Below are 17,772 nucleotides of genomic sequence, written 5' to 3'. Positions count from 1 at the left end.
GGTTCATTATTATACTAGTGATTTCATTGTAAATGGTCCTTCAGTGTTATACATATAAGCCTATACATCTGTATGTCAACCATCATGGCAGTTGCACAGAAATTGCTGCAAATAAAATGGTCGTTGGCATGGGCAAGGTAAGTCAGTTAAAATAGTCCAAGTGTTTACTATTTTGTACGATACATTATACCAATGTACGACTTTATTGCACATTTTATCTATATTTAGCGTCTGCGATATTATTTTAAGGTAGTCTACATACGTATCGAATAAAATTGAATGAGTTCTTATAAACACTAATTCTGTAGGCTATTAAAATCGACAATTTACTATAAGCTATAAGCTGATTATGAAAACCTATAGAAGCCCTTTGAGCAATTTTCTGTTTTCGTTATTGGAAATAGCCTACATTTGATCTAGATATATATAGGTGGGTGATGAAGACCTTTGTTGGAATGTATTAACGTTCAAAGAGTCTGTGTATTTTTAAGTTCTCTTCGTGTTTCACCCATAATTTTCATATGTTATAAGCTATTTTTGCAATATTTGCCATTTTACATCACGAAGCAAAATTTTTACTACTAAAGATATTAGCCTGTCATAGATCATATGCCGACAGAGCCAATTGGAGGGATGTTGCAGCGTAATACAATAATAAAAAAAACCTAATTTAATCATTCATTTCTTATTTTTACAAAACTATTACGAGTTATATCTTGCAATATACCTCGTCAGTATATATGACACCTAAAATGTTGAAACATATATCCACTTGTATATACGGTACAACCAAGAACTACATCTCGCCAAACAATTGTTTTTCAGGAAAATTTTCTTCTTTTGCACGCTTGCTACACTACTCACTTGCTTGTGGATTGATGTAAACTACACGTACGATGTTACTTACAGTAATAAGATAAACTACTTTCAACAAAAAGAAACAAAAGATGGAAAAGGCAACTTGAGTTCAATGGTGTTTAATGAAACGATTCGTCAACAGCTGAAAACGGCACTAAAGCTAGCATCTCAAGAAAAGGTATAGATTCAACTATATTTTAAGTAACTTTCATCGCACAAAAGACTTACTAAAAGTATACTGATAAAAGCTTTCTGGATTTTTTAAGATCAACATTGTTGTATGGTATCAGCCGTTTGGGAAATTTGGAAATATGTTGACTGATAAGGAGCACTGCGGTTTTTGCAATGTAACCGCTGACAGAAGTCTGGTAAGCAAATCTAGCGTACAGCTGCAGCTGTGATTAGTAGGCTATAGCTACTAGATTACTTTATTTCGTAATAGTAGTTTGCCGTGAGAGCAACCGGTAAACTTATTGACTGTATTCTTCAAGACAACAGGCCGAGTAGAGCTTCATTTTTGTCATTCAATTAATTGCATATAACTTTGTTGTATTTGATGAAATTCAGTAATTAAAACAAACTTATGTCGTAAAAATTTGATAAACTATACTTAAAATGATTTTGTATTCATCGTATTTTCAACCAACAACTAAACAATAATAAAAACTCCAACCCAATTTTTTTTAAACATGTATATTGTATAGCCTAAGCTATAGTAAGCGTAGTTCTAGTAAAAAAAATAATGAAACATAGCAAAAGTCCATTAACGGTTAACGGTGATTCCCATATGCTTTTAATTGGATATTTTAAAAACTTTGATTAGTTTCAAAAACGCATTTTTATCGAAACCAGAATATTTTTTATATATTTTTTGGTTTATTAAGGTCATTCTGACGATAGGTTGTGTAGTGTATTGAAGTGCTATGTTTATTGCATTGTCTTATGATGCCTATATTGGATCGCTAGCTCATGGCTTTGACGTCTGGGTTAATTCAGTCTTTATAGAATCATGTTTGTGACCAGCATGCTTATGATGAATACAATACAAAAGTAACACAGAACACGACAGGCTGACCTTAGATCCCAAAGCTATGTTGATATAAGTTGTGCCATGTCCTGTTCGTCTCTCTGCGAGTACTACGCAATCACTTGTGGGGCATTGGGTTTAGGCATAGACATATTATAAATCTTTGTAAAAATACTGATGTCTAGAATTAAAATACGTAAGTGCTTCCAATCACATGCAATTTCGAATTTGTTTTTGAATGAGGATTGAGGGTCAACTAAAATTAAACAGTTAAATTTCTGTGCTCTAAATGAACATATTTTAAGTTTTGGTATAAGGGTGATCTCTGCATAGGATGGAGATTTAACATAGAGCACAAAAAACACATAATTTATGTCTTGTGAACGAGAACCAATTGAACGAAATTCAAAGTGGCTGCTAAGACTGGAAATTTAGTTACATTTCTTGAGCTGTGCATACCGGTCGTCATAAGGTGTTTTAGCTGCCAGCTAAACTAGGGTTGCCATACGTCCGGATTTCCCCGGACATGTCCAGAATTTTAGTGTTCAAACTGCGTCCGGGGGGGAATGCTAAAATAAGCTTAAATGTCCGGAATTTTTTTAAATTGTTTGTTGCGTTACGGGTAATAATTTCATTGTTACGTCATAAACGACAATACAGTGCTCTATTTGGGATACAATGATACATGGATGAGTGGAGCTGGGCTATTAGCTGAAGGCCTTATATCTTGGTGGATATTGCAAAATTTAATTCTAAATTCTAAATGTTGTAAATTTTAGAACATGTCTGAAACGATAAGAGCGTATATTCGCTGAAGAAAATTATAAAGCAGTGAAAGCAGTAGAAAAATAGCGCAACAAGAAGTCTATTGCAGACCAAATGAGAATACCAAGGAAATTGTCGTTTGTTTAATGCTTAATGATTTCGAAGTGGGGCGCGGGTTTTGTTCGCACCGTCAAGCTGGGGCGCCTCTCCATAAGTTTTAGAACCCCTGTTCTAGTTGAAGATGCGAGCCGAATATGTTAAGTGGTAAAATTTAATTTTGTAATTGTTTTACTGTAGATTTAGAATATTGCTAAGCGAAAATGTAAATTCACGGATGAAATGCAAGCAAAACACCCATGCTTCAGAAAGGGTAGAAATGAATGGGAAGCAGAGTGTTTAGTTTGCAAACCGGGAACATACATCTCAGTTTCACACAAAGGTAGTGGAGATTTAAAATTACATCTCAGTTCTGATAAACATGGCAAAGCAGTAAGAGGAGCTTCAGGATCAACTCAAGTGACAAACTATTTTGCCACAACAAGAAGTAAAGCAGAAGATCAAGTCACTGCTGCCGAGGGTACATATGCTTTCACACAGTTAAGCATCACAATAGCTTTTTATCAATGGATTTTACGTCATCTTTGCTGAAAAAAACGTTCCCTGATTCTGACTTGGCAAAAAAGTTTTCCTGTGCCTGAACAAAGACGGAAGCTATTGTAACATCTGTACTTGCACTGTATTCGATAGATTCTGCCTTGAAAAGTTTTGAAGAAAATGATATTGCATATTGTGCAGTTGCTAGACGGATTTTAAAAACCGCTAGTGGGCACTAAAGAATGTCCGGATTTTAGGCCACGAAAATATGGTAATAGCTGCTATACGGTATCTGCAATGGTCAGTAAAGTAACAAAAACATTTTTATTCTCAAGAACCACAAGGAAGTATTAAATTGATGACCATAGCGTAACTTTTTGTCGTATTTTGGTAGGTTACAAAACCTTTTTGCCCGATTAACCTCTTTGGTACTATAGGCTAAATTTTGGCTAGTTTTTTGTCAACAAACTTGTTAGTCACTAATTGCTTTAGCAGGCTAACGGCTATCAGCCGGATTAAGCTTCCTAACCCCAACACAAACTAGAAGTTTTTCATATCGGGACATTATTCCGGGGTTAAAAAATTGCCCAGGCTTTTGTATAGCTTTGAACTTGAGGTCTACATTATGCTCCGGATAGTATAGTTGAAAAATCCACGCAGACTGCCGTCCTTGCGAATTGGTATAGCTCTAGAACGCAGATAAAAATAATTACATTGAGTAGAATGGAAATATACATTTGGACGGACAAAATGTTTGATGATTTGACTACTTTTTCAAACAGATTTACGAAAAAGAAACCAAAGCTTTACTGTTTCATTTCTCGAATATTAATTTTATGACAATGCCTCATTATAGGTATGTATGCTTACTAATTTAAATCTGTACTGAAATTTTACGCGCCACAAAAAATTGTGCTCATTATATCGGTGCTATTTCAGACGTCTTGATCAAAACTACGTTTGGTGGACAGCTGAATCTACGAGGTCTGTTCGCTTAGCTCACTGGTGGAAGCTCACTAATTTTCGTAACTACTTTAACCTCACAATGTCTTACAGGTATTTTAGTAGTATATTCTTCTAGATTATTGGGCATAAAGTATAATAAGTAGGGCAACCAGTTTTTTGACCTAAAAATTTTAAATTTTGACCTTAAAATTTGCAAATTTTGACCTCATTTTGACCTAAAAAGTTTAAATTTTGACCTCATTTTGAAAAACGCTATACTGATAGTCTCTACACTGTCTACAGCAACTTTCTAATCTAAAGCTGCATTTAAAAATGACAAAATGCTTTTCTAGTGTTGACTTTTTTTTCGTTTCTGCGTATTAAGATTGACAACTTGCAGTTTCAAATGCAATGACGTCACATCGTGACGTCACCAAACGCGTTGAAAAGCCTTCCCTCTCTTTGTGGCTTGGGTTCTAAGTAAAATTTGCGGGACTGGAATTGTTTGCGGTACAAGAAAAGAGAAAAACGGAAGAATAATATTACAAAATGGTTACAAAATTACAAGTTTAATAGATTTTGACCTAAAAAAAAGACCTAACGAAACAATTTGACCGTATTTTGACCTAACGTAACATTTTGACTTTATCTGACCTAATAACTTCTATACCACACGTCGTACAAAGCTGAAATTTGTTTTGTGCTTGTTTCATAGCATTCTGAGCAGGTAAAAAAAAATTGACCATATTGACTTTTGGTTGCCCTAATAATAAGTAAGACTTGTCATGGCAATGCAAATAATAATTAACTATACTGAATAGTTGAAGTCGTTTAATCATCATTTATCGCGATTCTTAAATTTTGTGTGATACAGTAGTTTAGTAAACTGTAGCTCATATACGATATCTATGATCGAAAGAAGTAAACTATTGTATATAACCGATGCGTTATAGCCAGTTTCAATTACTTATAGCCTAACTGAAAAAGACATCTTGGAAATGCCTGCACGGTTTATTCAGGTTAGAAGCAGATATTGTTCAACCTTATGGTACCGCAATTGGAAGTTTGTCGTCTGTTAGTAGTAGACTCAACCAAGACAAAGAAAGTTTGCTCAACGATATCCTGAAGAAGAAAGTAAAACTTGCACTTTGGGCGGTGTCAAATTGTGGATTTACATCTGGAGCTGTTTACCGGATGAAATTCGTAGAGCAATTAGAGGCGGCTGGTTTACAACTGGATTTGAAAGGAAAGTGCTTTTCGGGCCGCCAAGATGTCAATTTTGAAAACTACAAGTTTTACTTAGCATTTGAAAACAGCATTGACTGCGAATATTACATAACAGAAAAATTTTTTGTCAATTCATTAGCAGCAGGTGCAGTACCAGTAGTGCTTGGCCCTTCCAGGCACAGTTATGAAACAACAGCACCACCGGGATCTTTCATATACGCTCCAGATTTTTCAGTTCATGGTTTGGTAGAATATTTAAATTACCTGGACAAAAACGAAACTGCATACCGACAGTATTTTGAATGGAGATTTAGGTCTAAAGAAGACATGCCATATCAAGACAGAAGTTATGGATACTGTCAGTTATGTCGTGTTTTGCATGGAATAAACGTTGATAACTTGTATAATCCACTGTATGGTCAAAACTACTCGAATATTCCACTGTTTGGATTTAGCAAAAAGCCTAGAATTATCGCTTCCCTGGCCAACGCGTTTTACGGAAATGAAAACAGAGAATGCTTATTAAGTACAATGCATGAGTTGTATACTTTTAAATTATTTCTTTCCGGGTGCTTGTTTTTTCTGCTCTGTATTGTTTGCCGGTGTCTGGTTCTAAAAAAGTGGTGAATGTCGTATTTAATCAAAAGAAAGATACAAACTCCTAGAACAAATAATGTATAGCGCTAACATGGCTATATATTATAATGTAGATAACATTAAATAGTGTCACATCGTAAATCGTTACTTCAATTCGTTATTTGATTGTGCTTTGTTGGTTGCTTTATCGCATATTTGCACTCTTGATTGATGTTGTTCTGCGAATCGCGCTGTTGTTTTATGAAAAGTGCTTGATAAGTGTCCAATCGAGCGGAAGATTATAGTAAGCTGGTATTTTGTTAGATTCTGTAAAGTTTATTAGTTAACAAAATAACGACCTGGTAGGCTATAGTTGTTGGTGTGTTATACCATTCATTTATTGGATAGACATGTGCTTATTTATCAGCTATTGAAGAAGTTACAGCGCTTTTTAGACGCATATGCTTGTCTGCATGCCTTATTTTAAATATTTATGCAGTTCTTCTCCAAAATTCCAAAAAGATTCGCGGAACACCTGAAAATTTGTGGCAGCACACTAGTGTGCCGCGTAGGACAGTTTGAGAATCGCCGCTCTATAGTTTACACTTTAGTTGGATTTTATATGTTGTGAGTATAGGTTATTTGTATATATATATATATACATTAGGCTAACTAGTTTATGGTCAAAAAATGATTCATTTTATTTATTGTCATATTTGTATGCACTCCGAAGTATGGGAAGAACCCATGGTAGAACTTATTTAAGGGTCAAGATCAAAGTACTGAAACACAGTACAGTGATCATGGCTGGGGATTATGTGTAGACATAAAAATAATGAACCTTCTATTAGGACAGCAAGGTGGTTTTACACCAAATACCCTTGTTTTCTCTGCTACTGGGATAGCAGAGCCATAGATGAGCATTGGATAAAAGATAAGTAGCCAGAAAGGAGCAGTTTAACATCTGGAGAGAAAAATATCATTCATAACCCGTTAGTAGATACCAAGAAGATCATCCTGCTGCTACTTCCCATCAAACGTGGGGCAATGAATTGATATGCTAAGGCTTTTGATCACAATGGAGATTGCTTTAAGTAGATCTGCTAAGCCTTCCCAAGTCTCAGTGAAGAAAAGAAAGAAAAAGGCTGGAGTTTTTAGTGGCCCACAAATAAGGAAGCTGCTCAGAGATCCAAACTTTGCACCATCAATGAACACAGTTGAAGCAAGGGCTTGGAATGCTTTTTCTTTAGTTGTTAGTAACTTTTTTGGCAACAGAAAGGCAGAGAACTATCGAGACCTCTTAAAAGAAATGTTATCCAGCATGCAAGAGATGAAATGCAATATGAGCATAAAGCCACATTTTCTGAAAAATCATTTAGATTACTTTTCTGAAAACCTTGGGGACTTCAGTGAAGAATAAGGTGAGCGCTTTCACTAAGACAGTGGTTCTTAACCAGGGGGGCGTGAAGCATCTCTCAGGGGGGGGCGCGAGCTCTACAACAATTTCAATTTTTTTTAATTTCTTTAATGTCCTACGACCTATGCTGTTCGTCTTATTTTGTATTTTATCTTATTTTAGCTCATGAATGACAATGAAATAAAAATAATAGGCTACGGCGCTATGCGTTGTGGCAATGCTCATGCCTGACTTTTACTTTTGAAGCTGCATTTTCTGCTCTCGTTGCTATCAAGACCAAGTACAGAAACAGGCTGAGTGTTGAAGGAGACTTACGTTGTTCACTCTCTGGAGTTAAACCTCGCATTAAAAATCTAGTCGCTAAGAAGCAGTGTCAAGTATCTCACTGATATGTACAATAAACGGACAAAACAGCAATTTTGTTAGTATGATACTTATTTAAAATCTAGGGGGGCGCGAGGCAAATGACCATTATTGAAGGGGGGCTTGATAGAAAAAAGGTTAAGAACCACTGCACTAAGACATTATAGTTATATGAAAGAGCGCTACTAAGGCCGATGGGACTGCCACATGATGGCAGATTACTGCTGGAACTTGAAGAGAGAAAATTACACCACTACCCATAAACGAAAGCCATTAAAACGACAATTTTCGAGCACTTAAAGATTGTGGCATTTCTGTATCATTACATTGATTGTTCAACGGTTAGTTTCTAGTTATGTTTTTTAAATGATTTCGAGGCTTTGTGTTCGTGTTTTGCATGTTTAAGCGTTCCAGCAGTTTTGATTAAAACAACCTCTACATTTCAAGGCGGTTTCCGATTTGCGGTATTATTTATACTAAACATATATAATATCTCAAAAACGTGATGTGATTGAAAAAAAATAATGCCAGATTCGGATTCAGCGCCCCAAAATTAGTTAAAAAAGACCCCAACACAGTCTGCCGCAAAAATCGTGTTGACCAGTGTAATCTATTATCTGAGGTAGTAATTATATATTTTCCTATGCTACGCAATATGCGTATTGTGTATAAATTATATGAGATATTGTCGTTTCTCTTGCGCTGTTGAAACCTAGAGAAATTGATAACCGCAATGATTTTGTTTAATGTTTGAAGCTCTTATCGGTTATGCCTCTGCTTATGGTATTCTACTCTTAACTGCTTTAAAAAAGCCCTTGATAGAAATAACGTTTTCCCTTTAATATTCAAGCAGCCATGATTTGGACAAAACAACTTGAAGCAGATTATATACCTGGACTATAAACAGTCTGACCATTTTCACCAACCACTTTCTTTCAACAGTCTGACCACTTTCAGGCCTGAGTATTTAGATAAAATGATTGACATTTGTTATTGCACAGTCATATATATCTCACATAGAAGCCTAAATTGGACTGCAGTTGTGTAGAAACAACGTATTTCAATCACAAAAGAAGCACAGTGTAGATCAACATTCAGCACTCAAAGCTAAATGTTGATCATACCCAAATATAACAGTGTATTGAAACCTTTCATAAAAAGCAGGTTATAGTTGGGTTTGCTGGGTTACTTGGGTTACTCGGGTTTGCTTATAGTTGCTTTCGGGTACTTATTCAAAATGTAAAGCTAGTTACCGGTTCAGCTATATTTTGCTTTTGAGAAAGGTCCGTATATATAAAGGGCCGCTATATCATCAAATCATAAAAAGATTTGCAGACATTTTTCTCAAGAAATATTTTATTCTAAAAAAGAAGGCCTGAGTATTTAAATAAAATGATTGACCTTTGTTATTGCACAGTCATATATATCTCACATAGAAGCCTAAATTGGACTGCAGTTGTGTAGAAACAACGTATTTTAATCACAAAAGTAGCACAGCGTAGATCAACATTTAGCACTCAAAGCTAAATGTTGATCATACCCAAACATAAGTCTATTGAAACCTTTCATAAAAAGCAGGTTATTGTCTATTTGAGCTTTCATCCAGATAAAGTGATGGTTTATTGACGCTAAGTCGAGCCCAACGACTGGTTAATGGATGTCGCAAACACTCGAAAGAAAAGTATTGAAAGAGTTACAGGTACTAAAGTTTATTTATAAAATTGCAGAACTTCAGCACGTACCGCTGTAATGTAATTATGCGGCATCAATTTTACGAGTTTGAGTTATTTGATTGTGGTTAAAAGTGAACAGTAAGCTATAGCTTGCTGGTGAGAAGTTGGATACTGTTTGCTTATAGTTGCTTTCGGGTACTTATTCAAAATGTAAAGCTAATTACCGGTTCATCTGTATTTTGCTTTTGAGAAAGGTCCGTATATATAAAGGGCGGCTATATCATCAAATCATAAAAAGATTTGCAGACATTTTTCTCAAGAAATATTTTATTCTAAAAAAGAAGGCCTGAGTATTTACATAAAATGATTGACATTTGTTATTGCACAGTCATATATATCTCACATAGAAGCCTAAATTGGACTGCAGTTGTGTAGAAACAACGTATTTTAATCACAAAAGTAGCACAGTGTAGATCAAGATTTAGCACTCAAAGCCACAATTAAAAATATCAGATAACTATAAAGTAGGCCTACGGTACAAAAGGAAAAGTACACACATTTTTTCAAAAATGGATCTCTAAGAACGTACCATATAACATAAGTCATAAGGAATAGATATAAGTATCGCAAACAAAGTGATAAACATTTTTCGAAATAGATAATACAGTCGTGGCCAAAAGTTTCAGACTAAACCGCGAAATTCTAGAAAAACAGTTCTTCGTCCTATTTCTTGTCGTTTTTTTATTTATTTCTTGCTAAACTATATATAAGGCAAAGTAATAAGCATTTATATTGTATTTTGCATCAAACTCTCAAATTTTTAATATTTGGTGTGTCCTCCTTTCGCTTTGATGACGGCCGTGATTCGTCTGGGCATACTTTCGATTAAATTATTGCAAAGTTGTTCAGCAATTTCACGGATCCAGACTAACTTGATTAGACTAACAGTCTAATCACGGATCCAGACTAACAGTCCTCCTGCTGACTGGCATACCGGCTTCATTCAAATTGGCCCTGATTTTTTTGGCTGAACATGTTGCAGACTTCACCACTTGCCTTTTCATGAAGATGTCAGAGTTATTTTCCGGGGACGACCACTGCGTTTTGCATCAGTATAAGTTCCTGATTTCTTAAATTTCACAATTGCCTGATGCACAGCAGTTTTACTAAATCCAAGCCGCTCACCAAATTAACGTTCTGTGTAGCCTTCCCTGTGGAAAACAACAATTTGACATAGCTGAACCTCCGAAAGTAAGCACATTTTACCCATTTTAGGCAGATAAATAATACATAAAAGTAATCTCCACTGGCTAATGTTCAATTGATATTTGCTAAATAATGACTGATTACATCAGATTTCGACCCAGAATAAAGATGATGCAACTGAAACAATATCTGATGCAGAATTATGACGTAATAGAAAAACGTCATAAATCAAGTCTGGTTTTAAACTTTTGGCCACGACTGTACGACAGTGTACGTGTTAATAATTTAATAGATAATAGTTGTTAGGGTTCATTATATTATAGTGATTTCATTGTAAATGGTCCTTCAGTTTTATACATATAAGCCTATACATCTGTATGTCAACCATCATGGCAGTTGCACAGAAATTTCTGAAAATAGAATGGTCGTTGGCATGGGCAAGGTAAGTCAGTTAAAATAGTCCAAGTGTTTACTATTTTGTACCATACTTTATACCAATGTACGACTTTATTTTACATTTTATCTATATTTAGCGTTTGCGATATTATCTTAAAGGTAGTCTACATACGTATCGAATAAAATTGAATGAGTTCTTTTAAACACTTTTTCTGTAGGCTATTAAAATCGACAATTTACTATAAGCTACAGGTTAATTATGAAAACCTATAGAAGTCTCTTGGAGCAATTTTCTGTTTTTATTATTGGAAATAGCCTACATTTGATCTATATATAGGCTTATATAGGTGGGTGATGAAAACCTTTGTTGGAATGTATTAATGTTCAAAGAGTCTGTGTATTTTCAATTTCTCTTCGTGTTTTACCCATATTTTTCATATGTTATAAGTTATTTTTGCAATTTTACATCACGAGGCAAAATTTTTATTACTGAAGATATCAGCCTGACATAGATCATATACAGACAGAGCCAATTGGAGGGATGTTGCAGCGTACTAGAATAATAAAAAAAAACTAATTAAATCATTCTTTTCTTATTTTTACAAAACTATTACGAGTTATATCTTGCAATATACCTCGTCAGTATATATGACACCTAAAATGTTGAAACATATATCCACTTGTATATACGGTACAACCAAGAACTACATCTCGCCAAACAATTATTGTTTTTCAGGAAAATTTTCTTCTTTTGCTCGTTTGCTACACTACTCACTTGCTTGTGGATTGATGTAAACTACACGTATGATGTTACTTACAGTAATAAGATAAACTACTTTCAACAAAAAGAAACAAAAGATGGAAAAGGCAACTTGAGTTCAATGGTGTTCAATGAAACGATTCGTCAACAGCTGAAAACGGCACTAAAGCTGGCATCTCAAGAAAAGGTAGCCTATAGATTCAACTATATTTTAAGTAACTTTCATCGCACAAAAGACTTACTAAAAGTATACTGATAAAAGCTTTCTGGATTTTTTAAGATCAACATTGTTGTATGGTATCAGCCGTTTGGGAAATTTGGAAATATGTTGACTGATAAGGAGAACTGCGGTTTTTGCAATGTAACTGCTGATAGAAGTCTGGTAAGTAAATGTAGCGTACAGCTACAGCTGTGGTCAGTAGGCTATGGCTACTAGATTACTTTATTTTGTAATACAGTAGTAGGTTTTCCGTGAGAGCAGCCGGTAAACTCATCGACTGTATTCTTCAAGACAACAGGCCGAGTAGAGCTTCATCTTTGTCATTAAATTAATTGCATATAACTTTGTTGTCTTTGATGAAATTCAGTAATTAAAGCAAACTTATGTCGTAAAAAATTGATAAACTATACTTAACAAGATTTTGTATTCATCGTATTTTAACCTAAAACCTAAGAAACCAACAACTAAACATTAATAAAAACTACAACCCAATTTTTTTGAAACATGTATAGCCCAAGGCCTAAGCTATTGTAAGAGTAGTTCTAGTAAACAAAAAATAATGAAAAATAGCAAAAGTCCATTAACGGTTAACGGTAATTCCCATATGCTTTTAATTGGATATTTTAAAAACTTTGATTAGTTTTCAAAACGCATTTTTATCGAAAACAGAATTGTACCATCTTTTTCTGGTTTACTGAGGTCATTCAGACGATAAGTTGTGTAGTGTATTGAAGTGCTATCTTTATTGCATTGTCTTATGATGTCTATATCGGATCGCTAGCTCGTGGCTTTAACATCTGGGTTAATTCAGTCTTTATAGAATCATGTTTGTGACCAGCTTGCTTATGATGAATACAATATAAAAGTAAGACAGAACACGACAGGCTGACCTTCGATTCTAAAGCTATGTTGATATAAGTTGTGCCGTGTCCTGTTCGTCTGTCTGCGAGTACTCCACAATCACTTGTGGGGCATTGGTTTTAGGCATAGACATATTATAAATTTTTGCAAAACTACTGATGTCTGGATTTAAAATATGTGCTTCCAATTACATGGAATTTCAAATTTGTTTTTGAATGAGGATTGAGGGTCAACTAAAAACAAACAGTTAAATTTCTGTGCTCTAACTGAGCATATTTTAAGTTTTGGTATAAGGGTGATCTCTGCATAGGATGGAGATTTAACATAGAGCACAAAAAACACATAATTTATGTCTTGTGAACGAGAACCAATTGATGGAAATTCAAAATGGCTGCTAAGGCTGGAAATTTTAGTTGCATTTCTTAAGCTGTGTAAACCGGTGGTCATAAGGTGTTATAGCTGCCAGCTATACGGTATCTGCAATGGTCACTAAAATAACAGAAATATTCTTATTCTCAAGAACCACAAGGAAGTTTATTGCATCATAAAAGTACTGTATGTCATGCTACATCACCTTCAGTGCTCATGATGGAAAAATTATAATAGCAGGCCTAAATCTAAGCATTAAATTGATGACCATAGCCTAGCGTAACTCATTGTCGTATTTTCGTAGGTTACAAAACCTTTTTGTCCGATTAACCTCTTTGGTACTATAGGCTATATTTTTGGCTAGTTTTTTGTCAACAGACTTGTTAGTCACTTGCTTTTGTAGCAGGCTACCGGCTATCAGCTGGATTAAGTTTCCTAGCCCCAACACAAACTAGAAGTTTTTCATATTCGGACATTATTCCGGGGTTAAAAAATTGCCCAGACTTTTGTATAGCTTTAAACTTGAGGTCTACATTATGCTCCGGATAGTAGGCCTATAGTTTAAAAATCCACACAGACTGCCATCCTTGCGAATTGGTATAGCTCTAGAACGCAGATAAAAATAATTACTTTGAGTTGAATGGCAATATACATTCGGACGGACAAAATGTTTGATGATTTGACTACTTTTTCAAACAGATTTACGAAAAAGAAACCAAAGCTTTACTGTTTCATTTCTCCAATATTAATTCTATGACAATGCCTCATTATAGGTATGTATGCTTACTAATTTAAATCTGTACTGGAATTTTACGCGTCACAAAAAATTGTGCTCATTATATCGGTGCTATTGCAGACGTCTTGATCAAAACTACGTTTGGTGGACAGCTGAATCTACGAGGTCTGTTCGCTTAGCTCACCGGTGGAAACTCACTAATTTTCGCAACTACTTTAACCTCACAATGTCTTACAGGTATTTTAGTAGTATGTTCTTCTAGAATCTAGATCAGTGGTTCTTAAACTGGGGGGCGTGTAACATTCATAAGGGGGCGCGAGAGATGACAAACTGTCTATTATATGAGCTATGTCTAAACATGCTTTCTTGACTTTCGCTATAGGTTCATTTTTATTAAAATTTTAAAGTGTGTCACGATGGCAATTGCATTTTTGAAATTTGATTCTGAAATACGTCAATTGTTACGTCATAATATTTGTTGTCTCTCCGCGTTGAAGCGTATTGTTTTCCTTTACTCAGTCATGCAATCCTAGCTCGACTAACTGTTCTCTTTTAGCGCGACCTGTTTTTCTCACAACGGGGGGGGGCGGTGTAACAAGACAAACTTTTACAAATGTATCACTTGTAGAAATACTTAATTTACACTAAGTGCATTTTCTTTAGTTTTACAATAATGATGTACACAGGAAACCAGATGTTTTTGCTACTAACCTGTAAATATACGATCAGTTTACGACGTATAATTTTCGAGTCATTAACGATTGAAAACTTGTGTGCAGTGTCGGCCACACATAATAAAAATAGTAATGTCGCGCATCCGGTTTAAATACGGTAAAACCAACGTCAGCCAATATTAAAACCGTAAAATGAAGTAAAACTTAAATTTAGTATTGATTTAATAACCAGATATTTTAGTAATTAAACTAACTGCATTGAGTGGAAAAAAGAGAAAGTATGACCAAAATTATCTGACGTATGGCTGTATAGATACCACAGCGAACTAAAAAGTCGTACCGCAATGCGTGATATGCTTAGAAAAGCTAAGCAACGACGTTTTGAGACCAAGTCGTTTTCAGCGTCATCTTCATGAATATAAAACCAAAACCTAGGAACAAACTTGACTGTGCAGCCGACTTAAGATGTGCATTATCTTCCACAAAGCCTCGAATTAATCGTTTGGTTTCCCAAAAATAACTACATCCTTCTCATTAATGAAAGTTAATTGAAAATAAATTGTTGTTTTGTTTAATGCTTTTTTATTTTGCAATGAGGGGGGCGCGAAATTTTTAGGTACCGTCAAGGGGGGCGTGTACCAAAAAGTTTAAGAACCCCTGATCTAGATTATTGGGCATAAAGTATAATAAGTAAGACTTGTCATGGCAATGCAAATACTAATTAGCTATACTGAATAGTTGAAGTCGTTTAATCATCATTTATCGCGATTCTTAAATTTTGTGTGATACTGTAGTTTAGTAAACTGTAGCTCATATACGATATCTATGATCGGAAGAAGTAAATTATTGTATATAACCGATGCGTTATAGCCAGTTTAAATTTCTTATAGCCTAACTGAAAAAGACATATCTTGGAAATGCCTGCACGGTTTATTCAGGTTAGATGCAGATATTGTTCAACCTTATGGTACCGCAATTGGAAGTTTGTCGTCTGTTAGTAGTAGACTCAACCAAGACAAAGAAAGTTTGCTCAACGATATCCTGAAGAAGAAAGTAAAACTTGCACTTTGGGCGGTGTCAAATTGTGCATTTACATCTGGAGCTGTTTACCGGATGAAATTCGTAGAGCAATTAGAGGCGGCTGGTTTACAACTGGATTTGAAAGGAAAGTGCTTTTCGGGCCGCCAAGATGTCAATTTTGAAAACTACAAGTTTTACTTAGCATTTGAAAACAGCATTGACTGCGAATATTACATAACAGAAAAATTTTTTGTCAATTCATTAGCAGCAGGTGCAGTACCAGTAGTGCTTGGCCCTTCCAGGCACAGTTATGAAACAACAGCACCACCGGGATCTTTCATATACGCTCCAGATTTTTCAGTTCATGGTTTGGTAGAATATTTAAATTACCTGGACAAAAACGAAACTGCATACCGACAGTATTTTGAATGGAGATTTAGGTCTAAAGAAGACATGCCATATCAAGACAGAAGTTACGGATACTGTCAGTTATGTCGTGTTTTGCATGGAATAAACGTTGATAACTTGTACAATCCACTGTATGGTCAAAACTACTCGAATATTCCACTGTTTGGATTTAGCAAAAAGCCTAGAACTATTGCTTCCCTGGCCAACGCGTTTTACGGAAATGAAAACAGAGAATGTTTATTAAGTACAATGCATGAGTTGTATACTTTTAAATTATTTCTTTCCGGGTGCGTGTTTTTTCTGCTCTGTAGTGTTTGCCGGTGTCTGGTTCTAAAATAGTGGTAAATGTCGTATTTAATCAAAAGAAAGATACAAACTCCTAGAACAAATAATGTATAGCGCTAACATGGCTATATAATGTAGATAACATTAAATAGTGTCACATCGTAAACCGTTATTTCAATTCGTCATATTTGATTGTGCTTTACTGGTTGCTCTATCGCAGGGGTGGGCAACATACGGCCCGTGGCCGGATCCGGCCCGCGACGGGATTTTGAGCGGCCCGCAGACAGTTTCCGGTCTTACATGATAATGTGGCCTGTGGCCACATTCTGCCGCAATCCCTGTATTGCGTCACTGAATAAGTCCAAGTTTGCCAACCTGAGAAAGATGACCATGAATCTACTTGTTCTGTTCGGGTCTACATACATTTATGAGCAAACATTTTCGACCATGAACATTAATAAGACAAAGCTGCGTTCCAATCTATTCAGCAATCCGGCCCGCCAAGTACTTCATTTTCTCATATCAGGCCCGCCGACCGAAGAACTTGCCCGCCCCTGCTCTATCGCATATTTGCACTCTTGATTGATGTCGTTCTGCGAATCGCGCTGCTGTTTTATGAAAAGTGTTTGATAAGTGTCCAATCGAGCGGAAGATTATAGTAAGCTGGTATTTTGTTAGATTCTGTATAGTTTATTAGTTAACAAAATAACGACCCGGTATAGCTGTTGGTGCGTTATACAATTTATATGTGCATTTCATCTTATAATAGTAGAAGTTTTATTGTCTAATAAAACTGAATTGAAGAGTATATACTCTATACTTCTATAGCATACACCTTAGTTGGATTTTATATGTTGTGAGTATAGGTTATTTGTATATATGTATATACATTAGGCTACGGTAACTATTTTATGGTCAAAAAGTGATTCATTTATTTATTTTCACATTTGTATACACTCCGAAGTATAACGCTGAGAACATTGACGATTCCATAATTTAAATATACGTAGTCAGAAGAAAAGGTTTGGTAAGCGATGCGATATCTATTTTTTGTATTTGCTACTAAGTTATTCAATAACTGCTGTTGTTGTTGTTACATTTTGGCGTACCTTTTCTACGTTTTCACGCAAATTATTTTAACTTCTGCAAACTGTGCAGTTTATTTATACTGCAAGACGTAACTTACTAAACAATGCAGTACCGCTGACACAATATATCGAGTGTTTCTGGAGAGTGAACCTTGCATGTTCCCTATAGTTGTCAATTAAATTAGCAAAGGTTTTAGTTTCGACAGGCAGTTAGGCTACGTGTTTCCAAGATTAAAACCTAATCTATACTACCATAGAGACGTTTTATCAGAAAAATGATCTGGACATGGACATTATTTTATTT

The 17,772-nt window shown here is 35.3% G+C and overlaps 3 protein-coding genes across 7 annotated transcripts; all 3 read left to right on the top strand.

Annotated features, from left to right (window-relative positions):
* Positions 1 to 5,226, top strand: LOC143470900 (uncharacterized). The gene is made up of 5 exons (XM_076969194.1): positions 1 to 137; positions 826 to 1,036; positions 1,125 to 1,226; positions 4,184 to 4,300; positions 5,209 to 5,226. Exons 1-4 carry the CDS (start codon positions 73 to 75, stop codon positions 4,190 to 4,192), a joined length of 387 nt encoding a protein of 128 aa, XP_076825309.1. The 5' UTR covers positions 1 to 72; the 3' UTR covers positions 4,193 to 4,300; positions 5,209 to 5,226.
* Positions 4,290 to 6,908, top strand: LOC143471377 (4-galactosyl-N-acetylglucosaminide 3-alpha-L-fucosyltransferase FUT6-like). The gene is made up of 4 exons (XM_076969840.1): positions 4,290 to 4,300; positions 5,209 to 5,942; positions 6,420 to 6,560; positions 6,844 to 6,908. The coding sequence occupies exons 1-4, from the start codon at positions 4,290 to 4,292 to the stop codon at positions 6,906 to 6,908; spliced, it is 951 nt and encodes a 316-aa protein (XP_076825955.1).
* On the top strand, positions 6,044 to 17,605 carry LOC143470899 (4-galactosyl-N-acetylglucosaminide 3-alpha-L-fucosyltransferase FUT6-like). Of its 5 annotated transcripts, none has more exons than XM_076969190.1 (6): positions 6,044 to 11,093; positions 11,784 to 11,994; positions 12,088 to 12,189; positions 13,957 to 14,030; positions 14,114 to 14,230; positions 15,606 to 17,605. In XM_076969190.1, the coding sequence occupies exons 1-6, from the start codon at positions 11,029 to 11,031 to the stop codon at positions 16,432 to 16,434; spliced, it is 1,398 nt and encodes a 465-aa protein (XP_076825305.1). In that variant the 5' UTR covers positions 6,044 to 11,028; the 3' UTR covers positions 16,435 to 17,605. The 5 variants fall into 5 exon arrangements, with proteins under 5 accessions (XP_076825305.1, XP_076825304.1, XP_076825306.1 ...); XM_076969189.1 differs by having other exon boundaries at positions 15,558 to 17,605; XM_076969192.1 differs by lacking the exon at positions 6,044 to 11,093 and adding an exon at positions 11,100 to 11,394 and having other exon boundaries at positions 15,558 to 17,605.
* The last annotated feature ends 167 nt before the right edge of the window (positions 17,606 to 17,772 follow it).

This window comes from Clavelina lepadiformis, chromosome 9 (genome assembly GCF_947623445.1).
Source record: "Clavelina lepadiformis chromosome 9, kaClaLepa1.1, whole genome shotgun sequence".
In the NCBI taxonomy this organism is placed as follows: domain Eukaryota; kingdom Metazoa; phylum Chordata; class Ascidiacea; order Aplousobranchia; family Clavelinidae; genus Clavelina; species Clavelina lepadiformis.
The sequence above is the reverse complement of the archived record's forward strand: the minus strand, read 5'-3'. Positions and strand labels throughout refer to the sequence as shown.